We start from the raw sequence: 23661 nt of genomic DNA, 5'->3' as shown, positions 1-23661 counted from the left end.
TCCGGCTGTACCGGGCCGACATTCCCGAGCACCCTTGGCTTTACCAAGAGAAGGCTCGTTTCCGAACACTACCATCGTCTCATCACAAAGGCAGAGTCCGGTATCACTTGACGAAGATGGAGAAAGAGTATGACGTTGAGCTTATGATGATAGGTCTAGTGGCCGGTTATTTAGTGCCATAGTGCACCATTCAGTATTGGAGCAGCAACGCCTCTCTGCTTGCAGTGTAATAACATGTTTTTAGCATCTGGATATGAGCTTCCACCTCACATCTGGAAAAATATCCGCGCCCATATCTCGCCTACAAGCGCAGAAGCTTGTCAAATTCCTCAGAGAATTCTCGCTGCAGAATGTGACCTCGTACGCTACCAAACGGAGCTCGCTCGGATACGTGCCACCCTGCAGAGGCTAGAAAGTCAGGAGGCCCAAGTCAAAAAATACATATCCGGATATCGCTGCTACCTTAATACGCCCTCCCCAGTCGACGATTCCCCACTGAAATTCTCCTTCTCATCTTCAAAGAAGTAGCATCCTCAGTAGCTGACCCGTTATTTTACGATGACTCTCAGCATATCTCTCGTTTGTTCCCGGTCGCAAAACATTGCACTTTCAGAGCCGTCAGTATGGAGAAATATATATGTGGGAGAGGGATGTTCTCCCGACATCAACACGGCGTTGGTGTACCTGTACAGCAAATGCTCTGTTAAAGGGCCCTTACGTGTCGCTGCGAACGTGACGGGAGAAGACGAGGGTTATCGATATGATCCTGCTCTATGGGCACAGATTAAGACGCTCGGATTTGGTGGAGGTTGTTCCAACTGTCCGTTTGATTGGGCAATAATGAGCGGCGGCACCGACGCTTCCAGAGATCCAATCCGTATTGACCACTTCTCCGCTCTTTCTTGCATCTCATGATCAGCGGCGATTTCCAAACCGATATACCTAACGTCGCTTCACCTAGTCCTCTGGCCAACCAATTTATACATGTTCGACGACCTCATACTTCCCTTCTTGGTGTCTCTGAAGATTTGGATGCACTCTGATCCTGAATTCGACGACGAAGATTGGGGGGGCCGATCTGGTTTCCATACTTCATAGATCAAAGTGTCCCACTAGAATGTTTCGAGTTGGTCACGTGCCAGAAATCTGTAATGGTTCCAACCCAGCTCGTGCTGGTTCTTCAAGCCATTTCGCCCCTCCGGTCTCTTAAAAATCTCTGAATCAGAAGATCCTTCTTCGACGCCGCTGATCACGAACGGGGTCCTACAAAGTCTGTCTTCGCCGTCGATCTTACCAAAGCATGGTGGTTGGTTGGTCCGACGCGTTGATCGCCATGCTGCGTTCGAGAATAACCGGCTTCGGCTGATGCAAAGTCGCTAAAATTCGTTACCTGGGTATCAGGAACGGTGAGGAGATGCCTGAAGATGCTGTGGTAGAGTGCTTGGATGAATGGATAGGAGAGGGTTGTCTTTCCCCTCTTCAAGTTGTTTGACAACGGTTTTCGGCGCATTGTCGTTTTAATGCAGGTTCTATGTGCGACTGGCACGTGTTGGGCCTTGAGACCATTTTGGACTACATATGTGTGCAATCCATCCCCAGTGTTTTCTTGTGAGTTGTTATGAAACATTAGCGGGGGATAATCCCTTAATCGAATATGCCTTGGACTTGGATTTGACCACGGAGCAGAGCGTCCTTGTGTAATTGAACCTCCTCCTTCTGACACTACGGGCTTCCGCTCACTATAGCCAAAGTAAACGAATTTCTTTCTTCACTTGCAAAGGCTAACGTGTGCTTTCTTAGAAGAGCTAGCCTTCCGAATGCGCAGAGCGGCCCTCACTACTTGTACCAAACATGGTGTTATTAGGATGGTGCTGATGGCGAAAGGCGGACGTCTATAATGACTGGAGTCATTCGTCTCGACAAGGGAGAGACTCGCCTAAACATGTTCTGGAAAACATGAAAAGCTCAAGAGGTACCCGAACTTCAGCGAGATATAAAACTGGCGTCAAACTCGAGCTGCTGCTGCAGTATTCTATTCCTGAATCATGACGCCGCTATTTAATTATCGTAATCTATTACAATATAGCCTTTTGTGTGTCTGCTTTCGCTCCGACTAAAACGCCATCGAGCGCGCTTCGACATATTCCATGAACTCTGGGGAGTACAGCTGCTTCAGCCTACATTTCGTCCTCGGCCCTAACGACAGCACGGCCCTGTTTATCTCTATAAAAAAGGACATCGCCTGTTTAGATGCATGATTAGTAGAATCAAAAAATCGGTTCCGGCTTATGGCTTACCTTCATCTTCAACGAACTGGCAGTCGTTATAGCTTTTCCATAGTGCTTGAAACACGGGCTCGTCTGACGAACGATAGTGCGGTCCTAAGAATGCCTTGAGATGCTGTGTAGCTTCGGGTCCATGGTAGAAGGGCATTTTGGGGAAGAACTATCGATGTCAGAGGTGTTAGGACGGATTAATACAGACAGGAGAAGAACACGTACGTGATGTACGACATGATAGTGCGCGACATCGTGTAGAAACCATCTACCCATCCACCCGAGGAATGGTCGGTCGATGGTCGCAGCAGCACCGCGAGAAAAGGTCCACTTTGTAGCGCGATAGTGCGGTAGGGTGGGGTCAGTGTGATGGAGGTAAGTTATCATGATAACTAGAGCAAAGAATTAACAGCTGAACGTGAAAATATAGAGAAGCGGGCACGTACACCAATGACTGACTTCAAACCACGGTATACCATAGAGCGCCATGACGTTCCACCATCCCCATTGACGCACAGCAGCGGTGAAGAGGACAATCATAGTCCCAATGCCAATGTTAGAGAGAATAACAGCGTTCCGCTGATCTGGCGTGAAGATTACAGAGGAGGGTGAGAAATGGTTCGTATTTGGTGGATAGTGTGGTTGACCCGATACGTTAAACACTGGGGGTGCACAAACTTAGCGTTGCAGCAGAGGAAGAAAGATACCCGATAACTTACTCAGATACGCCGGAAATGCGAGCAGCTGTTGCCGGATGAGCATCATTAGCGTCCAAATAGGCGTGTCGCCGAAGTAATCCTCCCAATCAATACCATGCTCCTCTTCTAACTCCTTTGAAGGTATCCCTAAAATCGCGCGTGTCTTGGGAACGTATACCTCATCGCGCTCCATGCTGGCATGGGTCATATGATGTCTATGATGGCCGATCTTCCAACTGAAGTAGGGGGTCCAGAGGAAGCTGTGAAGGATGAATCCGAGGCTGTCGTTCAACCACGTGTAGGGACTGAACGCGCCGTGGCCGCATTCGTGTCCGAGCACCCATATTCCGGTAAGTGTGAGACCTTGAAACCACCAGTACCCGACCCATGCAGCAGCGCGTACGAGGGGGTTGTAAACTTGAAATGGGTATGAGAGCTGGATAGAGGGGATGTAAAGAGCAAGGACGAAGAAGAATGCGGCCATGAATATATCACGTGCCAGGGTTGTTAGAGCGCGCGAAGTTGATATGATGAAAAATTTAGATGGAATGGCGTCCCGTATTTGCGATAGGGTATATGGAAGGGGCGTGAAGACGGGGAGCTCTGACTTGAGATGTTCAGAGTCAAGCTTTGACGCTACTGGCTTGGGGGAATCCATGTCGAAAGGAGGGAATGTGTACATGTTGGTTAGAAGAGGAACTCTTTTTATTCAGAGATGTCATGAGATATATGGGGAAGAGGTAGAAGTGAGATCATATTGGTCAGATCGCAAACAAAATCTTCCGAGGTAGAATTAGACAGAAATTGATCCAGTTTGAACAATCTGATGGGCATGAGGAATTTTTCAAAGGCAGCGGTAGCTGGGGTCTCCGGCCTGATCGGTTAGTAGGCCTCCGTTATCTTATCAGAATTTACTCACTCTGATGACCATAGCACACTATTGCGGCCGTTTTCTCAAAATCACCGACTGCCCGCCCCAAACTGCTCTGGGCGCCCGCGGTCTTTTCATGTTTCAAAAGAGCGGTTTCCCCGGGAAGGATATGATTTAGAGTGATGGATCCACCGTGAAGGCCCATGGAATGGAATAAGTATCTGGAAACCAGTGGTCCTTGTATAGCGAACGCTATATGTGGACTGTCTATTCGCTCACTCTTCGCCTTTGATGAACAGGGCTTTTATACCCACTCTGTGAATCTTTCCTGTTCGTCAGTGTGGGGTCGTAGACCCGCGGCTATGTTGTGCTGATCTTCACTGCTTGAGAACAGTTAAAGCTGAAATAAATCATAAAAAGGTATGGACAACGTACATGTATGGTGGCGCCGATTCTTTTAATGTGTCGCCACGCACTATAACTAAGCTGGCGGCAAATGAATTCCACTTGATGGATTATGAGAGAGAAGAAACAACACGATGATGAAATGAAACGGCCCAATATCTTGCCTCCAAAAGTATTCATTGCGGCTCTGGAAAGCGCTAAAACCATGTGCGCGCGGTTTTTATTGACTCTCCTGAAACTCTTTTCAAGGGTCGCCTAGACGATCGACGTTTGCGGGGCCCTGACTGAGCCTGTGTAGATTAGTACTGAATCGCAGAACTAAAACTAGTTGCATTACCCAGCGCTTGCTCAGGGACTGGGAATTAGTGGCGCCGCCGTTGTGCATGCGATACCCGACAAAATATATTAAATATGTTCTCGCTTGGAAGGTCTACAGAAAGGGTCACTAAATAGCTCCACCTTGTATACCCGGATGGACCCTGTGCCGAATCAATACCGCGGGGCATCTATAGGCTGTAGCAGACAGTCACGGGCGCTCACATCCTGACTTCAGTAACGAGACTAAAACAGTGGGAGTAACATTGCGTCGAAATTGAAGACTGCCCGGAGGTCCTGAGATCCTGGGCAGATATTGTGCCTACTTGACCTTGTGGAAATCGTATCCTTAACGTTAGCACCCTCAATCTTTCACCGCCACAAATGCCGCACTGCGGCACGAGGTTCCCGCCTGTTAGACGCGACATGGAAGAATCAGTAATAACGATGATCTCCCAAATAAGACCTTGACGGAAGCGATTGTTCGTTTAAACTTCTTCTTCTACACCGATATGCATGGGCCGTCGAGGTCAAAAATCTTGGATCAGAGAAATCTTTAATGTCGTATGGTTTGTGAGATGGCGAGCGGATCTGGACATATGGTCAACTGAAGTCAATGAAATGAAAGTGATGGCGGAGAATAGCGCGTATAGAGTGTTGACCGATATTCCGCTTGAGGCGAAAAAGATAGCCTTTTGCCCAAACGTTATCAAGATTAATGTGGAACATTAACTGAATGCGAGGTCCTATGACCGGACTGAATGGGGGGCAGTACAATTTGTCACTACTTGGCATGCACCCTCCGTGAACGTCTTAAGATTGAGCCAGTGGGGACCTTGCGTACCAACGTGAATCACGGAACCTAATAGCAGTTTGAATGACAGTTTGAGTAAGAAATGGTAATCTTGAAGTGATCATCAGGGGTGACAGTTCACGAAGTGTTCGGAGTGCAAGATCATGTCCAGGTACACTTACCGCCATGAAAAGGGCGTATGACGTCCAAGGTCCGGGGAAAACGATGGAAAAAATTCGGCCACATTATACGTGAAAAGGAGCCTCCTGTCACGGAACGAAGTCGGCGCACTGGTAAAATAAATCGAGTTGGATGTTCGTCATCTGTAAAGAGACCCGAGCCACCGAGTCAGCTGATTAGAACTAGACTACAGAGATGCCAACCCAAAGCTATAATTTCTCCTTCTCGTTAGGTCTTTAATTGTCCCCATCACTGACGCGATCAATATGCGGTTCCGCTCCGACACGGAACTGTAAGTCGCCATGAGCGCTTACATCCTTCGTCCGAGAACCGTATATTCCGATTACACGGTAAGCAATGGGTGCTAGCAATGAACATACCGGCCCCATCTCGTCTACCGTCGCTTTGAAGTTTCTCTCGTACCTTTCTAAGAATAACCAAGCATTGAAACGATATCAAAATCCCGGAAAACAGACTTGGCAACTTCCGCTCCCATGACCATGCTGTTATCCAAAATAGCAGGGAGGGATCAAGGATAAGACGAACGTAAAGCTCTGGAGCGCCAAGAGGAATCTACGCACTCCGAATACCTTCGAGGTCGACGGAACGCGAGATTGGCGTTGTTGGAAGTTCGAAGACAAGGAACGAAGTCGCACTGAGTGATGACTTCGGAGTCCGGTTCCGCTCCGCCTGAACGGTCCGTTTCCGCCCGCGGGCATTTTTCTTTCTGTCATGTCCTGAAGCGGGCGCGGTCATTCCTCGCAACATACCAGGCGCCGTTCATCCTAGAACTTTAACAAGCCTCAAAATGTCAAGGAGGTCTCTTCGGACCTTTGTTTTCAACTCTGGTTTTTCGGCTCCCGAGATCCCCCTTTCTTCAGGTTTTGGGGTAATGGTTTCATGCAGGCAAGCGAGCGCCAGTTATATCGATGAACACCCTTCTTTCAGCAGATTCTTCTGTGACGAGAAAGCCTTATCTGATATTTTTGTACGTGTACAAGATGGTGGAACCTGTGCCAATCTTTACCATCAATCCGCATGGACCAACCAAACCTATAATCGATTGCCCGATTTACCGCCTGGAAAAACGTGTCGAAGACTAATGAATTTCTGCAAGTACTGTCATACTAGTTTCTATCATCGGTGTGGTCCATGAACCGTGATTACACTCGAGATGGTACGTTGATCTCTTCCCTCGCTCCCCGGCTAGTAGTCCGACTGGTCGTAGAATCACTTCTAGTTATATCTAGCCTTGTTCTAGTATCATCATGTGTTGATTCGAGAGCATAGTATGCTCATACCGCGAGTGTGTACGCATTTTGCTCATTTCCTTATCCGCAAACATTCCGAACGCAGACGCATCAAACTATAGAAAAGTGGACTTCTTTTCCTTTCTAAGACGGCTAAGCTTAAAAGGGAAATTAGGAGTTGCAAACCTGGTATCTAACTGTAAAACCCTAGGCTTCTGGTCTGCAGTCTTTTTCTGACATTCTGTATTGTTCTTGTCAGCTGAGTTCATCTCGAGGTCCTGACTGTCGTTATGCCTAGTCAGTTCTAAGGGTTGCATCTCCCGCGACGGACAGAATTCTGATTCCACAACGATCGTGCCGGCTGAAAACCTCGTGTGAAGCATTGATCGGTATCATAAGGGCACATCTTACCAGTCTTGGAACCGCGATTCTTATCACTGTCGGGGGGTCTACATCAGTTTCTTTAGAGATATCGGTTGCACGTGCGTCATCTCAGTATTTATTTTTCATCCTTCGCTTCTTCTCTGTTCTGATCATCGAGAACACCTGCCACGCTAAAACTAACTTACCTTGGACGTTGGTTTTACAGGGCGACTGTCTGAACGACAAGGCTGTATGTCATGTGTATCATTTTAACAAATAGTCACTCTGATGCTGTGCTTTCAATCACAGTGCTCCGCACGGTACGTCTACCTGATGACTTTGATGCCGGAATGATCTAACTGAGAAAAACTCACCCTTTCCGATATTCTTCTTCACTCGTGTTCTGCAACGATATTCTATGTTCAAGCACGATCACGTTATTATATACGCGCGTTGAGCTGCTGGAGGGGTTCCTGACGCTGGCAAGTGGCTCCTGATCGTGATCGCTATGATCACTGCTCGATCAACTTCCTTCTTTTTCCGCTGGCTGTCAGACCGAGCAGCAAGTCATGCTTTGAAATGGTTAACGGGCTGTGCGAAATCTGTTTCACCCTGATGTTACGATGCTTTGTAGAGATGTTACATGCGAATAAGTAGCTATCGAGTCCGAGGGCATCCCGTTCCATTTTCGAAGACTGTTCAATGCAGTTGACCTTCTGTGAACGTCAATATTTTTTTCCCGTGGTCTTTATAAAGCTTTCTGATTTATGTTATAGGTACCAGGTAGCCCTAAACCACCGCGGACATTGTGGAGGCCCGCCAGGTGTTCTCCACGGTGCCTCACTTTAAGCCTCCGTTTCTCATTTACTAGTATGATCACGATCGATCGGTGACTGGGGGATAACAAATGTATTTGACAAGAATAGAGACGTGGTTTCAAGTGAGTCGATTCGAAAGGTTCCTGTTCAGTTTTCTGATACATGCATTTCATCCAAGTAGCACAAGAGTGGCAATTGAGCAATCAGAGTGGCAGAAACTCAAATAAGATCGATTCTCCCACAATCACCACTCGTGAATGATTCGCGGCATGGAGAGCTGATCATAAAGGCCTATTTTATAGATTAGCACCAGATGTCGGCAGAAGTGGTTCGAATTACTGAAATGTTGCCTTTTTAGTAGATGCCGGGGACCGCAACACGCTGCACTGTACCGAAAAGTTGCTCATGTATTATTCATAAATCAGCGTCGACTAGATAGTACGGTCACAGTACTTCTACATTAAAACTACCTTGTGCTCGGAGGGACCGCGATAATGACAATCCTCATTCAAAATAAGAAGGTTGAAGAACAAGCGAGTAGTACTGAATTCCTCTGTGGAAACTATCCTTCGAGCGAGACGATCAGCTTTAAGAAGTAATGATATGAACGAAGCACTAATTTTGTGCCCCGATTTTTGTACAGCGTGGTCGTTCAACCCATCGTACCTTTGGATCAATTCTATCTCGGCCCCAACCTGAAGGTATCCCTTCATCGTTACTCTCTAGCCTTGAAACCCGAGCCCATCAGGAGACACTTCTACGAAGAAGTTCACGGTAGTCGGCAGACGGGGCAGAAAATGATAGCTTTTTGATGTTCAATGACAGCCAAGCTTCGTGCAATTGCGATTCTCTTGAGGGCCCGAACTGAACGAGTTCCTCCCTACCTCGGAACAGGGAAAGGAAGGATACGTGTCATGGTCTAAACGGTCTCCTGAGGGACTTGAAGAAAGACGGTATGTGTACTGCTGCGACAGTCAATCCAGGAAGCAATCAACATCCTGCGCGGACACCTTCCCCCGCTAGGGAAAAAAGGGTACCTGAAACGTGGCAGTGTAGGTAAGAATATTTTGGAATTATTTCTGTGGCAAATGACACTTTCCCAGATATTAGGATGCCGTCACTCCCATGATACGGAGAGAGAGGATGTTATGGGCTCCGAATTGAACAAATCCGATCTATCCGAACCATTAGTATGTTTGTACCTTGTATCGGGATGGTGATATTCAATCTATACAGTTCGGTGTAGCTGCATACCAGGACACCTTCAATCTAAAGTCTCGTACCTCAATTTCCACGTCGCGGTTTCTTGGTTAGGTCGGATTGCGAGAAGCGCCGCGGGAGTGTTAATGTTTGATGGAGCATACCGTATCCGATCATTTCTTTCCCTTTTTGTTTTCCAGGAAGCCTCCGAACTGAGTTTGAAGTGAGTCCCTTGCAGGGCATGAATGGGACTTCTCTTCGCTCGCTCGCCATGGCTGAGCAACATACATATTAGGCCCATGTAACTGTAATTGCTACGTCAGAGATCGTTGAATTGAAAGACACTTGGATCGAGTGGTGGTGAGTATGGGCCGCCGCCGCCACTGGAAGAGTTGATGCGATAAAGATAACTTATGAATCAATCTGAGTAAGTTGCATCACTTGTTGAATATCAAGAGAAAGGAAAAAAAAACAATCGGTTACTCAGGCTTTACGGAATAGACAAGCCGGATTATCACAGGGCCGACTTGGCGTGAATAAGCACCATACGGCAAACTTAGATTCTCAACGCTGGGAAAAGCACAGCTTTATGTGTCCGGGGTCTTCCGTGGCGCTCGGAATGCCTTTTGGGCAACTAACTATTTGGAGTACGATCACTTGCTGCTTGGCTTCCGACCATCACCACCCGTTAATGGATTTAAATACTTCCACAACTATGGCCTCACCCTCTGCCGTCGTCACTCGATATGTTTTCTGACAGCCCAGAATATATTCGACGTGCTAATACCCCCTTCATTCCTCCGACGATAACCATATCAGAACTGCACGTTGCTGTCCCACTGCATCTCTTCCGAAAATCAACGACAAAAGGGTTGGCCTACGTCTTTCAGGATGTCTTCTGTACATACCTTTTGTACTGCTTGACGCCATACGTCCCTCTTGCTCCTACCGTCCTTCGTTTTCCCCTCTGGGTAGCGTATTGGTGGTGCCAAGGAATTGTGCTTGCTGGCTGGTGGTGTCTCGCACACGAGGCAGGGCACGGGACCATATCGCAATACTCGTGGGTAAATCATATCGTCGGCTATATCCTTCACACAGCCATATTAGCACCCTACTATTCTTGGAGGGAGACTCACCGGAATCACCACAAGGCTACCATGAGCATCGAGCGAGACGAGAACTACGTACCTCGAACGCGCTCGGAGTACGGTCTCTGGGACGAGAAGGAGGACGAGCGGCTCGGTCTGCTACGCGATGAGGAGGGACTCCCAGGTCGCCGGAAAGGCTTGGACCCTCACGACGTGTTTGAGGACGCGCCGCTGTACGTCCTTTCGCGCATGCTCATCATGCAGGCCATTGGATGGCAAATATATCTCCTCACCGACTCCATGGGAAATCCGCGATATCCCCCGGGAACGAATGTTTGTCCAATATTAGCTTTTCTTCCAAGTCGTTCTGACGCCGCATGTAGCATTTCTCACCGTCTTCGGCTCTCTTTAAACCGCGTCATCGCCGACAAATCATCGCTTCGAATGTCGGGCTTTGTGTCGCTCTTGCTCTCCTCTTGTGGTGGGCTAGTCAGACTAGCCTAGCTCATGTAGGGCGGGTGTATGGCGTTCCATATATCCTCGCCAATCATTGGATCGTCATGCTCACTTACCTCCACCACTCCGACCCGACAATGCCGCATTATCGTTCTCAGACATGGAGCTTTGTACGCGGTGCGCTGGGGACCGTCGACAGACCGCTTCTTGGATGGGTAGGAAGGACATTTTTGCATAATGTCAGCCATGATCACGTATGTTCGATTCCATCAGAGACCTTTTCTGTTCCTGATCATTGTTCGCAGGTCGCACATCATCTCTTCTCTACAGTACCGTTCTACAACCAACCAGAAGTGACGAAGATTATTCGGCCACTTTTGGGAGATGCGTATAATTATGATAGCACCGTGAGCCCGCTCTGTTCCGTCGAGAAGCCTTTGCTGAGACTATTTTAGAACACTTTCCGAGCGCTTTATCGTACGTTCACACAGTGTTGCTTCATTGAAGACGAAGGCGATATCGTGTTCTACAAAAATAGAGATGGCAAGGCCGCGAGAGTTCTGGCTATTGAAGCCGTTCGGCCTTCGAAAATCTTCATATAACGGCTCTACTCCCTAGTTCATTTGACAACCTACGTACTATACCACGTCCTACTATTAGATGCTAATACCTGTCTTTTATGATATCCCGTTCTAGCCTCACGGTCCTCCGTGGCTTAGCTTTCGAGCAGGATCTACAATTCATCGGGGCTTTCTGGTACTGAAAATACAAATCCGCGGTTCCATGGTCCCTATGCGCTATACAATAATTTGTGACGATCCGAGGAAGCGAAATCCCGAGCAGGGTTGAGCATATGGAAGTTGCCCTTGAAAGAGGGAGCTCCGGGCAGGTCTGGACGGCATGGGCGTTTCGGGTTCCTGTGAGATCGTTCGGTTATACGGACCACTGGTATTCCTTCAAAAATAATTATCCTGAAAGATATAGCAGATTCCATAACCATCAAACTACATAAAAGTCACGAGCAGAAGTTCTCTGATTCGAGCTCAGACAATGATGATCACTAAAATATTCTATGCCAGAGTACCTCCGGGGTTGAGATTTAGCACTTTTGGGGTGTGGGAAGGGGTGAAGGGAGATTGGTCTAGGGTAGCGCACAAAGTCTAGGTTTCGATACACCGAGGTTAATTACCTCTAAGTTACCTCCCCTCGCCGGAGTGTTTTTCATTATCTGTCATGTGACTGCAAGTTAAGCGTAATAATTCATACAGCTGCATATATATTCCATTTACAAAGTACACACATTTACTGATGACTTAGAGAGAAAAACTGTAAAAAACATGAACACAAAAAAGGATCGCACTTGTCATGTGGTTCTGCACGTGATAGGTAAGTCCATTGTAAAGGCGGATTCCAAGGGTAGGGAGCGTTTTCGCAGGCCTCTGCGTGGCTCTCGAGGTTTTTACAATCTCTGTCGACACGGAGATATGGAGTCCATGAAAGGGGATCGCTGGTGCCATCTCTGTCTCAGTGCTGAGCCTCAGCTGAAGCTGATTCATGAGAGGCATCAGTGCCAGGTGTCTCTTCTTCACTCCACTTTCATCCTGCATCCCTAGATGAGATGAGCTCTGCTCTCTCACTGGCAATCATTTCTGACTGCCAATTCCAGGCTTCAAGGCTTTGCCTCCTCCTTTGCTTGTCAGTAACTCCTGTTGCCTGTCTTGGCTTCACCAGACCTAATCAATCCTCATTCAGTACTACTGCACCATTATTGTACAAGTTGTTGAGTTTTTTGTCCAGACATTCATCCCTCAAATCTATTGATCTCATTCATGACCTCCAACTCATTGACTGAGGTAAGTAATGATAAATTACCACCTCCCCCTTAGGGGTTGGTAAAAAAAAATGGTAACTTACCTTCTTGAAGTTTTGTGCACAATCCTAAGCAAAATTGAAATGCATTTAATTCTATATTTGTCTGCTTGTAGAAAAAACAACCACTGCATCAAACAATCAGTGGATCCTCTTGGATTTGAACCAAGATTGAAAATCAATCAAGTGATGTGGTTATGATTGTGCCAAAGGACCCTTACACTGGATGAAAGTTAATTATGTTTACCCACAAATACATAGAAAATATGCAAAAACTTTTTATAGTTTTTTCACCAAAATACAGTGAAAAGTTATCAATATTTATATCATTTTTTCTGCAAAAATACATAAATTTTAGTACAGTGTTGCTGACTGTCATGCATATACAATAGAATAAGACTTGTCTATCAAAAGACACAATCTACATTTTATTGAGTCATTGTTTATTTAATGCAGCAACCACCAGTATAGAGAAATCTTTTTAAAGAAGAAAAAGTGGTATTTCTGTGCCTGTGTTGAAAAGCCCAACACTCATCATTTTTTGCTTGTCTGGCATAGGCCTTCTGGCATGAATCAAATGGGGTGACTCTTACTGAATCATGGTTTCTAGGGAAAATCTCATTGATTCAGAGTCCAGAAACCCCATAGTAATAACACTGCTCTGAGTCTCAGTAATATGTCCAGTGGGAAAATACTATCATGGAAGGGAGATATACTCAAGCCATGGGACAAATTATTCTGTTGGTAAAGCCTTGGCCTAGTCCTAATTCTCTGACCCAAATGTACCACAAAAACAGAGGTGGATGACAACAGAAGTGATGATCACTTTTCACTCAACCAAAGTCAATCATTAATACGCTAGATTTGTGCACTAAGACCTAGGTTTTAATATCAGAGTTTCAGACCAGTCAGTTGCTGGTACACTGAAGATGCTACACCACTTTAAGTCAATAAAAACCATGTCTTCCATAACACTATTGACTCACTGGGATTTGAACCGAGATCAAGACATGACGGCTTCAGTTAAGCCTAAGAGTCCTTTCCGAGAAATACAAGGATCACGGATTTATCTGAAGACATGAATGGCCACGACGATTGACGGCACAGTTTGATTTGGGAAGAAAGCTCTTTTGTCTTGACCTCAATGTCCTTACAGCGACCTCGCGCGTAACGCCTCGAGCTCAAAAGTATCCAGAATATTAGACAGGTGATGAATCTCCTTAATTTGAAAATCACTGGGATTAGTTGTTATGAGAAAGACATGGCATCTGTAGAGGTAAAGAGCACGTACAGTGTGTATACGAGATCTTTCATACATAATCGTCTCGGCCGCTCCGGGTCTTCTACAGATCCGCAAAGACATCGTATCTGTGAAAACAAACAAAGCTGCTTCAAACTCAATGGTCCCGTCTCCTAGAATCTTCGCCCGTTTCTTCTCGTACTTCTCCGCCTCGCACAAAGGAATGGCAGCAAAGGAGTAAACATATCAGGCGAATTAGTACGACATTATCCTGACCGCGCATGCAGAGGAGGTTCGAGAACCATGGTTAGAGACAGCCGTCACGGTCTAAGGGGGACAGAGTAGAACTGACAGTTTGTCAGGCTTGGCATCGATACGAGAATATTGAAGTGTACCCAGCGGAATGTTATAGCCGTTTGCATAAGTATAGGTTGATAGTCCATGATGGTTTTGTGAATAAGAGAAGAAGCATCGGACTTCATTATAGACCGACGTTTGGAGACTTTGAAGGCAAAGTCACTCCGAGATCCCCGAAATAGCTTTAAACCGCCATGAACTCCTGTCAAAATGTGGGCCAACAGGTAGACTTTAGGCCAGGGGATCATGGGTATATGCATCTGGTAATCAGCGGTAAGAAGTATTCGGGGGAGTGGGGTAACGATGGCTCGTAGTTCAGCCTGTTAAAAGTGAGCGACTAGGGCCATCATAGGGTGATATCAGGTCCTACCTGCGAGATGGATATGAGAGAGCGGGGTATCGAGCGCGTTGTGGGTATAAACAGAAGATCCTTCCTCAACGGACAGGATTCGATGTCTCGTCCGAACCACGGACCTATTCAATTGCACAGTAGGTGTCAATGAAGCGATGAGGAGAGGAATATATTGTGATACTCTGCTCTGCCAGTTTTCCTGTTTCTACTCTGAGATTCGCTACTTGCAGAAAGAAGAGGTGACACACCCGTTCCCAGGTCCTTTAACGCTTGACATCGCGGGAAGATTGGTTCTTGCGTTGGTATAACGAGAGGTCGGAGCAAGCCGATGAGCTGCAGCTCGTAATATTTTGCTATATGTCCCTCATATCTGCCATGGCACGCCAAATGATGTTACTATCAGCACGGTGCATGATGGTGGAAAAAAGGAAGTGCGATCGGTGGCTGTGCGCCGGGAATACCCCTTCACTTGATACTTACATTACCAGTAACGGTTACATCTATTGAACGACCTGTCTTTATAACAGATCGTATGAGTCAGGTTTTACGGGACTAACCAGCAGTTAATGTCAGCTTTGTGCACGCTGTTTGTCGGGTATAGTACGCGCTTCCGAGCACACTAGCAGGCTGGAAGACTGCATCCAGAGTACAGATCTTAATAAACTCAGGACTTCGGGCGTTGTATGTGTGCTTCTTTCATTTTCTCAAGGACTCACTAAACAGAAAGTTTTGATTTCGGACATTGAAGCTTTTCCGTTACTTGTAGGATTATAGGTTTTCTTGAATGTGATCTTGCAAAGGGATCAGCCATAGAGTGAGCTTGTACTATGCTGCGATTGTCCACCACCGCTTACACTTCGCGAGACGCAGATCCTCCTCGGATGTTAACCTCCGAATCTCGTTCCCTCCAAACGTATAGGCTACATCATTATAGGATATCAAGCATGCTGTCTGCTGGCACCATTCCGAAACCTGAAATCTCTCTAAGTACCAGTTTTCCTGGTGCCAACCATTCCTGTTCACCACTATGCCTACACATGCTTCATCAGCTATCTTCATTTCCTCCCCGCATCCCGGAGAACCAGGTGATACTCACGGCATCCTGGAGCAGCTAGAACCGGAAAAGCCAACTCAAGGAAGGGGGCTCGCACTGGTCCGTGAATTAGCCTTTCAGGCTCCTGATGGGTTAAGTATCTACATTCATGGATTGAAGGATAAGGGGATACAAATGTATGTTTATGCTCTTTCATATCGCCTTGCTAACTAAGGTTTAGATATAACGCTGTGTTATACCGGAAGATTCTGAGCAGGCGAAGCCCTAGGACGTATTCCTTGCATTTCATGGAACATGCGGACCACGTTTATACGGGTCTGCGTGCTGAACTCGTGCGGACTATTGTGGGTTGGTGGGATTGTCCTCTGAAGGATAGACACCTGATGAGCATCTGGGTGGGACCAGAAGGAGACGTGAAGGCGAAATTATAACGTGCAGCGACATGCATGTAGTATGCGTGTCATAGGTCCTTTACTATGAATAGGTTCCGATGATGCTTACCGCGCCCTGAAGGTTTCATGAATAGAATGTAATTCTGCAGAAACGCAGCCGATACAGTCAGCGCCGAGCTACAAGAAACCGCGGTGTATACTCTCAAGTACCCAACCTATAACAGTCATTGGTTGGCACTTAGCCCTCTCGTTTTCGAACAGAAACAACAGGTTCGGGGGATACATTTTGCACATGGCGCCATATATGTCGCATACATTTTCTTTTAGTCTATTTGTACAGTCCACGTGAAGATAGAAAAGCTAAGATATCCAGTAAGTACGGTGGTAAAATAGGTTGGGGAAGAACACCCACTTTTCGAAATATTCACGTGTTTAAAACACACTTTGGGTCTTGGCAAAGACGGCAGCCTCGACTGGCCTCATACCTCTTCAGAGGATCCTCCACAGAAGGCATAATCTCAAAGTCCTCTGGATAAGAAAGTCGGCCGCGTCCCGCCGACGAATGCTTATCACCCATATGTTCGATCTACCGACGTGACAGTTAGCCATGCAGAAAAATAGAAGGACCAAGATACATACAAAGGAGCGCCATCCATACACGTTCCTAAACCCCCCATCGAAGCGACCCGCCCTCCGGCAAATCTTGCAGTGGTAATGCTGCTTCAGCGCAGCAATATCTCCCACAGTCGCAATTTCCGGGTACAACCGGATGGCCCGTATAAAAGTGGGCATGAAAGCCATCAACGTTTCGTGTCTGGACAGATACTCCGCTGTCCACACACACCTCTGTCCCGTACCCCGCAAATGCGAACAACATCGATGCTCCAACACCTCCGGGAAGAAAAGGGTACGCGAGGGGAAACATCCGTGGCATTTAAAGACGTTGCGAGCGAGTTGGAGTTGGGCGCGGGTCTGGTCCAATCCGAGGATCCGAACAAGCTCATCGCGTGTTTTCGCCGTCCATTGCTCGCGAAATACATTTACGATAAGCTTCAGTAGATGTTCGTCGACGTTGATCATGCCGGGAAGGTGGAGGATGACCTTGAGACGATCATAGGCCAGGAAGTCGATGATGGATGGGATTTTGGGGTAGAGGGATGGAAAGGGTCCATGAAAGATGGCAGTGGCGAGGGCGGTGCGAGTCTGGAGGAGCAAAGCCTGAGATTCGCGCTCGTCTTCTTCTTTAATCACACGTTTTGCTAGCTTCATGATATCAGCGAGGTTGGACCAGACTGTTGATCTCGTTCAGTATATGATACACTAGGAGGCGCGACCATACCTTGTTCTGTGAGATCTTGGCTTGTCTTGACAAGCGGGTGGTTTTGGAACTCGCGAGAGAATTTCGGAGAGTCAAATGCTGCTCCTAGTTTGGCTGCTTCAAGGTTCTTCTTGATGCTGAATGGCAATGTTAAGGGCGACGAACTTGATCAAGGATGTCAAGATACTTACACAGATGCCCTGTCCGTTTTCTTTTGTACCAGCCCTTGTTGGCGTTCCTTTGTCCTCATTTGAATCCATGTGGTTCCAATAGCTATGAACTAATTTGATATGAGTGACGATTTCGGGAACAATGGAGTGATGCAGGGATACGTACGTTAGTCACTTCCTTGACGTATTCCCGCCTTTCTTCGCAATAAGCGTCGATCTTGTCCTTCGAGAGAGAGAGATACTTCTCTTTGACAGCCTCGAATTCTTTTCGTACGCAATACACTTGGTCTGATATTGGTAGTCATTTGATAAGAAATTTCTCAGGTGATATGAAACTCACCGTACACCGATCGGGTGGGAATTAGCGTCATGATTAAGGTGGCCACATCTGTATCAGAACCTGTCAAAGGATCAGTCATAATCCTATCCCTGGCGTCAGCTCCACAGTATCCGGGGGAGGTATCGGACTCACTCTTCTCCAGCACAATTTCCACATATGCGAGTAAGAAGACAAAAATCAACATTGCGTACTATTCTCTCACAACAAAACTAAAAAACGCGTCAGAAAATCCAATGATCAGCGAACAACACCCGAATGACCCACGCTACATGTATTGAAGAACATCAGGTTCGCCCACGCCGGTTCGGAGAATCCTGAAACTGGATCAGGACAACCCACTGACTTACGCGCCGCTTTCCACATCGCCTTCGACGACGGGTCCATAAACAAGGAACGGAGGTCCTTGGACGATCGCGCGAGCCGTAACACGTCTCGAGGGCTCAGATAGCCGACGATCTGCATCGTCAGCGCCTATCCGCGACACGACGTGACGGGAGCTCACCTTAAGCCACAGCTCCGGGGAAATGGTCACAGTCCGTTGGAGCCGTCCGACGCGCAGTGTCCTGTGGAGACGATGAGATGCCATGAGTGCCAGTGGTGCATTTACAGTCGAAGGAGGGCTCTTATTATACGTGAAGACACGCGCTGCAAAGTAGGTGTTATCCCCATTGGAACCTAAACGGAGGCTCTCTTTTTGTCTAGTTGTTATGCAGGTCGTGTTTTTTGCTGTTTCTTTGTGCTGACGCCGCACACGTACCAGACTGCTGTCTGGTCAAGGCTGGGACATCATGCCGAGTTTTATTCCGCATTTCCAATATGTCAAGGTTTTAACGGCAGGAAGAGAATGGACATGTCCAAGCCTGGTAGACAAAACCGACCCTAGCACCCATTTCACAATGAAACGCGTCTCGTACACTTGAGGAGCGACTTGAATATGTCAGTGATAATGCCACTAGATTTTCTGCTGCACGACTACAGCCAGAGGGGAAGGACGCGACTTGGGTATTCCAAACTGAACGCTTTCGGCCAATCGGAGCCGGATTCCGGCAATCATCTATTCGGTCTCCGACGCTTTTGGTTCTGAAGTCTAGCCAGTGTATTCCATTCCAAATAGCGAGAACACACAGTCATTGTTTGCATAGTTTACGACATGCTGCTATACCGTCTTTATTGACAGAAGAATATATGTGAGTATCTATGAATGAGTGTAAGTATCATAGTCATAAGCACAGTAGGGATATATATACCTCAGTTGGGTACAACATGGGTGAAGTGACTGAGGCATACAGATAGGAATGGCTGGACTATATAGGTGATCAGGAAATGACAGGAGGTGTAAGTATATATAAGGCAAATAAAGCAAGTGATCAAAAAGTAAGATAAGATGAAATATACAGATATCCTCCAACACTCTCCTATATCCATTCAATCTACTGGGATAACATTGAGCATCTTGAGGTAACCATTGTGTGTGTCACAAGGCAAGAGCTTAGTGAACATATCTGCAGGGTTTGCATTTCCTCAAACAAACTCAACACATAATTCACCATCCTTTATGAGCTCCCTAATGAAATGCTCTCAAATGCAGATATGCTTGACTTTCTGATAGAACCATGTGTTTGTTGTTAATGCTACAGCATCCTGGTTGTCACCATACAATACACTGGGGCAAGGTTGAGGTAGTTGGACCTCATCCATCCAAGACAATATCCACATTATCTGTTGTGTCACATGAGTAAGAGAAATGTATTCAGCCTCAACAGTGGACAGGGCGATGGTAGCCTGATGCTTTGAGCTCCAGCAAATCAGACCATCTGCCATGGTGAAGATATAGCTGGACATCAAACAAGTTGTATTCCTATAACTCTCATAGTCTGTATTTACAAATCCAACAGGTGTTAGCAGCTGCTCATGTGAGAAGGAGATACCAAGGTCTATTGTCCTCTTTATGTACCCAAGGACATGTATTAATGCTTTCCAGTGCTCTATCCCTGGGTTAGACTAGAAGTGAGTGAGCAGGCTCATAGGGAAGCACAAGTCAGGATGAGTTGCAAGCTGTCTCCATATAACATGGCTTAGCAGTCATTGGTATGAGAATCTTTCCATAGCGTCCTTTTCTGTTTGGGTATTCAGAGACTGTGATATGTTGAGTATGATTCTGACAGGTAGAGGGGTGGTCCATGATCATATGTATCTAAGATTGAAGTCCAAAAATACATTCTCCCAATATAGATGCTGCGAAAAGGTGATGGTGCCAGCCTTAAGATCTTGTTCAATCTTCATCCTCAGAAAGTAATGGTTCTCTCCCATATCAGTGAGCTCCCATTTCTCCTTTAATTCCTTCTTCTGTCAGCTTGCCTTCTCTGTAGTCAATGATACTTCCCACATGTCATCAGTGTAAGTATCTGTGATGGTATACTCATCTCTAGGCTTGCCAATGGTGTATACGTATGGGTCTGCCTTTGATGCATGGTATCCAAGGTCTTCATAGGTTTTTCCAAGTGTCTCGAACCAATCATGGCCACTCTGTATAGTCTCATAAATAGTATGGATAAGTTTGCACACCTTATCCTCTTGTTCTTCAACTATGTATCCTAAGGGCTGATGCATATAGATATCTTCTTTTGTCTCACTATTCAAGTATGCTGAAATGAAGTCCACTTGCTATAGGACAAGATCAAGCTTTGCTGCAACAGCAGCTGACATCCATACAGATTTGAGATGGGTCACCACAGCCTAAGTGTTAAGCCCAAACTCCATATGACTATTAACACGTGATAAACAGTTCAGAACCTTGCACTTTGGGTTAGACTGACTGAGTTCACTGATGTGTTAACAGAGGTGTGTGGTCAAAGCATTTGCAAGTCACTTGAGATAGGATGGTAGAGAATAAACTTTAGCTTGAAGCTGGGGTATTACAGTGAGAGCTACACTACTTAAATACTGTTCTGTTATCATGCTATAAATAAATGTTCACAAAAGATATTGTCTGTCATAGAGCTGTTACTCCTGCTGTTGCCAGGCTCTCCACAAAAGCTGTTGTCTTGCTGTTGTGCTGTTGTCATTGCACTGCAAGTTGAAGACAAAAGGGGTACTGTCTCTCCCTTCACAGCACACAGCAATGCAATAGGAGAGTGACTGACTGGGTTGCTGAGCTAAGCATTTCCATAGTCTTAAGCACTGGCCTAAGCACCCTGACTAAGCAAAGATGAGAGTCATTTCTAAGGAGAAAGAAAAGAAAATAGGAAAAATCATAACACCAAGTGTCATTATAGTTGAGTCCATACTGTTGAGTGTAGTCCTTCTCAATGAGCCTCACCTTGTCTCTGATCCAGTTACTATTGCCATCTCATTTTATACTATAGACCCATTTACAATCCATCATGTTCACACCCACTGGTCTGTCAACTAGGTTCTACATATGCTTTGTCATATGCCTTTGGTATTCCACATCCATGGCTGCCTTCCATTGCTTTTCATTGATATGCAGTGCATCTTGATGATTTTGTGGGATGTATGGGTCAGATGGATTACCAAAAGCCATTAAAGCATGTGGCTGTTTGCTGTTGGTTGCTCAGTCATTTTCACTTGCATGAGCTTCAGTCTTTTGTTGCTTTGACATCAGAGATTTGGCAGCATCAGCACTGGGACATATTAAGCATATTGATCAGCAAAGAGTTGGTTCTGTGGGAGCATCTGGCATTAGCTCAGTTGGCTTGGTTGGCTTGGTTGGCATAGGCATCTCGGTATGAGTAGGAGTGGTGAGTGCAGGTTCATCCTCTATCTTCTCTACACTCACACTTTGGTGTGCTGGTCCTTCATCAAAGATGACATCATGAGATACAAATACATATTCTGATTAATCAAGTATATGATAATTAGACCCTGAGTATCTCAGAAAGGTGCATTTCTTTGATCAATCATCAAGTTTGCTTCCACTATCTACTAAAACTCTACCAGCTATAGGTTTCTTTGCCCAGCAAGTGGATCCAAACACTCATAAAAATTCCACATTCTGTTGTCACTTTAAAAAGCCCTCTGCTGGTACCACTCCAGGATGGTGACTCAAAGAAACAAGATTTCATATGAAGATTGACATAGAGGTGGCCTCAGCTCAGTAGCAGTCAGCAAGGCCAGAGTCACTTAGTAGAGCTCTTGTATCCTCCATGGTGGTGCATAGGGCACATTCAGCTAATTCATTCTGGGCTGATGAGTGGAGTGCAGTTAATTTCAGGATGATCCCATGCTCCTTGCGATATTGTTTCCACTTTACTCCTGCAAAAGCACAATCAGCACATATACACTTAAGCTTTTGGCCAGTCTGGGTCTCAGCCATATGCTTGTATCTGTCAAAACCAGCTATGGTAGTGTTGTCTGCTTTGTCTGCCAGGAATTCCCCCACCTTAAACAATATACCACTATTGACAAATATCATCATATAAGTCTTTTGTTAAGCCCAAGTGTCATGTGAGCAAATACACGTGATAAACAGGTGTTCCTTCGCACTTCGAGGAATCACCTGAGTTCACTTATATGTATACCCGTGGTATGACCCAAGGTTAGAAGTAGACTCGAGGTAGATTGGTGTGTATAAACTTTAGCTCGAAGCTGGGTTTCTCCAGCAAGAGCTACAAGCCTTAAATACTGTTCGTGTGATGTTAAAAATACTACTACTTATTGTATTGACTTGTGTCCATGGTGCCCATTGTCCTTGAGCATCATTGTTGTACATAAAAGGGCAGCTACGTGTCGTCAAGCATCATTGTCCGAGCGTAGAGAATGGGTTCTTTGTGCTGACCAATCTCTTCCCACTGTGCCTTGACTAAGCGTCAATAGGGGCTAGAACGTGTGAAAGAAGGAAAAATGAGGGAAAATCGTAACATTACCCCCTCCTTAAGACCATCATCCCGATGGCTTAATTAAGGGATAGTTCATAGTCTCGTATGGCTTTATCCACTGACATGTGCTTTTCATTGACCCATGTTATGATTTTCTTTCTTTTTCTTCCTTTTTCTTCGTTTTACCCCTATCTATGCTGAGTCAGAAGGCACCAGACTGTGGGAAGCTTGATCAGCACAAAACTTCTGCTAAAGTTACTATGACAGTCATGCCCAACAACACACACAATCACCCTTTTATGTACAGTAACGACGCTCAAGGACAATGAGCACTATAACCACAGACACGCATAATAAGCAGTAGTATAATTAGGAGACAACTGTACAGTATTTAAGGATGGACGCTCTCGCTGATATACCCCAGCTTCGAGCTAAAGTTTATACACACCATTCTACCTCGAGTCCATATCTAACCTTGAGTCACACTGCGCGGATATACACAAGTGAACTCCAGTGATTCCTCGAAGTGCGAAGGAACACCTGTTTATCACGTGTATTTGTTCATGTGATGCTTGGGCCTAACAATTAGCTCAAAGCTTCCTCCTTCCCTTTCTCAAGCCCAATTGTGCTGAGAAACTGAATGACTCCAGTTACGACCCGCGCCCTGAACCACGACTTCTTTGAGCTGATAGCTTCCATCATTGGAACACTGCTCAGCCTTTTGGCCATCATTACCTGTTGCCGAGGGCGACAATCGATCACTGCTTGGATTGTCAGGCACTACCAAGCATTCCAGCAAATTCAACACATCCTCCGAAACGTAACCCCAGACCTTCCTTTCCATGACATCCCCCCCTCCGCCAGAATGACCCTCCAGCCGGAGGAGTTTCCTGTACCAGAAGCCGGGCATAGCCACCAGGATATGGGGAGCCCTCAAGAAGAAGAGAGACACCAATACCCTCCTCAATGACCTGACAGTAGAAACCGGGACCATCACCTCACAGGGTTCCGAAACCCG

At 46.2% G+C, this 23661-nt stretch overlaps 7 protein-coding genes across 7 annotated transcripts; 4 read left to right on the top strand and 3 right to left on the bottom strand.

Annotated features, from left to right (window-relative positions):
* The first annotated feature begins 476 nt into the window (after window positions 1-476).
* Window positions 477-1083, top strand: BT62DRAFT_936754 (uncharacterized protein). Its single transcript, XM_043187181.1, has 2 exons — window positions 477-901; window positions 958-1083. The coding sequence occupies exons 1-2, from the start codon at window positions 559-561 to the stop codon at window positions 1041-1043; spliced, it is 429 nt and encodes a 142-aa protein (XP_043035371.1). The 5' UTR covers window positions 477-558; the 3' UTR covers window positions 1044-1083.
* A 1094-nt stretch (window positions 1084-2177) lies between these two features.
* On the bottom strand, window positions 2178-3632 carry BT62DRAFT_907402 (uncharacterized protein; the record flags this gene model as incomplete). Its single annotated transcript, XM_043183666.1, has 5 exons — window positions 2178-2242; window positions 2298-2445; window positions 2502-2668; window positions 2723-2938; window positions 2996-3632. 5 exons carry the CDS (start codon window positions 3630-3632, stop codon window positions 2178-2180), a joined length of 1233 nt encoding a protein of 410 aa, XP_043035370.1.
* Window positions 3633-6256: 2624 nt separating this feature from the next.
* BT62DRAFT_467424 (uncharacterized protein) lies at window positions 6257-6799 on the top strand. Its single transcript, XM_043181034.1, has one exon. It carries the CDS (start codon window positions 6347-6349, stop codon window positions 6692-6694), a length of 348 nt encoding a protein of 115 aa, XP_043035369.1. The 5' UTR covers window positions 6257-6346; the 3' UTR covers window positions 6695-6799.
* A 3116-nt stretch (window positions 6800-9915) lies between these two features.
* On the top strand, window positions 9916-11808 carry BT62DRAFT_1079811 (delta-12 fatty acid desaturase; the record flags this gene model as incomplete). The annotated part of the gene is made up of 4 exons (XM_043179529.1): window positions 9916-10590; window positions 10641-10967; window positions 11019-11120; window positions 11169-11808. The coding sequence occupies 4 exons, from the start codon at window positions 9916-9918 to the stop codon at window positions 11313-11315; spliced, it is 1251 nt and encodes a 416-aa protein (XP_043035368.1). The 3' UTR covers window positions 11316-11808.
* Window positions 11504-14944, bottom strand: BT62DRAFT_1079810 (uncharacterized protein; the record flags this gene model as incomplete). Its single annotated transcript, XM_043179528.1, has 10 exons — window positions 11504-11630; window positions 12074-12232; window positions 13737-13801; window positions 13874-14032; window positions 14099-14149; window positions 14218-14499; window positions 14550-14653; window positions 14713-14730; window positions 14780-14884; window positions 14938-14944. 10 exons carry the CDS (start codon window positions 14942-14944, stop codon window positions 11504-11506), a joined length of 1077 nt encoding a protein of 358 aa, XP_043035367.1.
* A 219-nt stretch (window positions 14945-15163) lies between these two features.
* BT62DRAFT_1079809 (uncharacterized protein) lies at window positions 15164-16016 on the top strand (the record flags this gene model as incomplete). The annotated part of the gene is made up of 5 exons (XM_043179527.1): window positions 15164-15212; window positions 15280-15345; window positions 15402-15518; window positions 15581-15761; window positions 15806-16016. Exons 3-5 carry the CDS (start codon window positions 15413-15415, stop codon window positions 16014-16016), a joined length of 498 nt encoding a protein of 165 aa, XP_043035366.1. The 5' UTR covers window positions 15164-15212; window positions 15280-15345; window positions 15402-15412.
* A 61-nt stretch (window positions 16017-16077) lies between these two features.
* Window positions 16078-18790, bottom strand: BT62DRAFT_1079808 (uncharacterized protein). The gene is made up of 10 exons (XM_043179526.1): window positions 18308-18790; window positions 18070-18261; window positions 17938-18014; window positions 17806-17888; window positions 17632-17753; window positions 17487-17575; window positions 17317-17432; window positions 16617-17269; window positions 16390-16563; window positions 16078-16337 (listed from the first exon to the last, which is right to left on the bottom strand). The coding sequence occupies exons 1-9, from the start codon at window positions 18389-18391 to the stop codon at window positions 16402-16404; spliced, it is 1578 nt and encodes a 525-aa protein (XP_043035365.1). The 5' UTR covers window positions 18392-18790; the 3' UTR covers window positions 16078-16337; window positions 16390-16401.
* Between the last annotated feature and the right edge of the window lie 4871 nt (window positions 18791-23661).

This window comes from Guyanagaster necrorhizus, assembly GCF_019112545.1.
Source record: "Guyanagaster necrorhizus MCA 3950 unplaced genomic scaffold BT62scaffold_34, whole genome shotgun sequence".
Classification (NCBI taxonomy): domain Eukaryota; kingdom Fungi; phylum Basidiomycota; class Agaricomycetes; order Agaricales; family Physalacriaceae; genus Guyanagaster; species Guyanagaster necrorhizus.
Note: the sequence above shows the minus strand (reverse complement) of the source record. Positions and strands in the feature narration are given on the sequence as shown.

Bases quoted from the DNA above. Each gene is read 5' to 3' on its own strand.
- BT62DRAFT_1079808 (XM_043179526.1), bottom strand. From the start codon at position 18,391: ATGGCATCTCATCGTCTCCACAGGACACTGCGCGTCGGACGGCTCCAA. The intron at 17,576-17,631 runs GTACGTATCCCT...ATATCAAATTAG, and splicing joins ACGTCAAGGAAGTGACTAAC to TTCATAGCTATTGGAACCAC. The intron at 16,564-16,616 runs GTATGTATCTTG...TCACGTCGGTAG, and splicing joins TGTATGGATGGCGCTCCTTT to ATCGAACATATGGGTGATAA.
- BT62DRAFT_467424 (XM_043181034.1), top strand. From the start codon at position 6,347: ATGTCAAGGAGGTCTCTTCGGACCTTTGTTTTCAACTCTGGTTTTTCG.
- BT62DRAFT_936754 (XM_043187181.1), top strand. From the start codon at position 559: ATGACTCTCAGCATATCTCTCGTTTGTTCCCGGTCGCAAAACATTGCA. The intron at 902-957 runs CTTGCATCTCAT...ACGTCGCTTCAC, and splicing joins TGACCACTTCTCCGCTCTTT to CTAGTCCTCTGGCCAACCAA.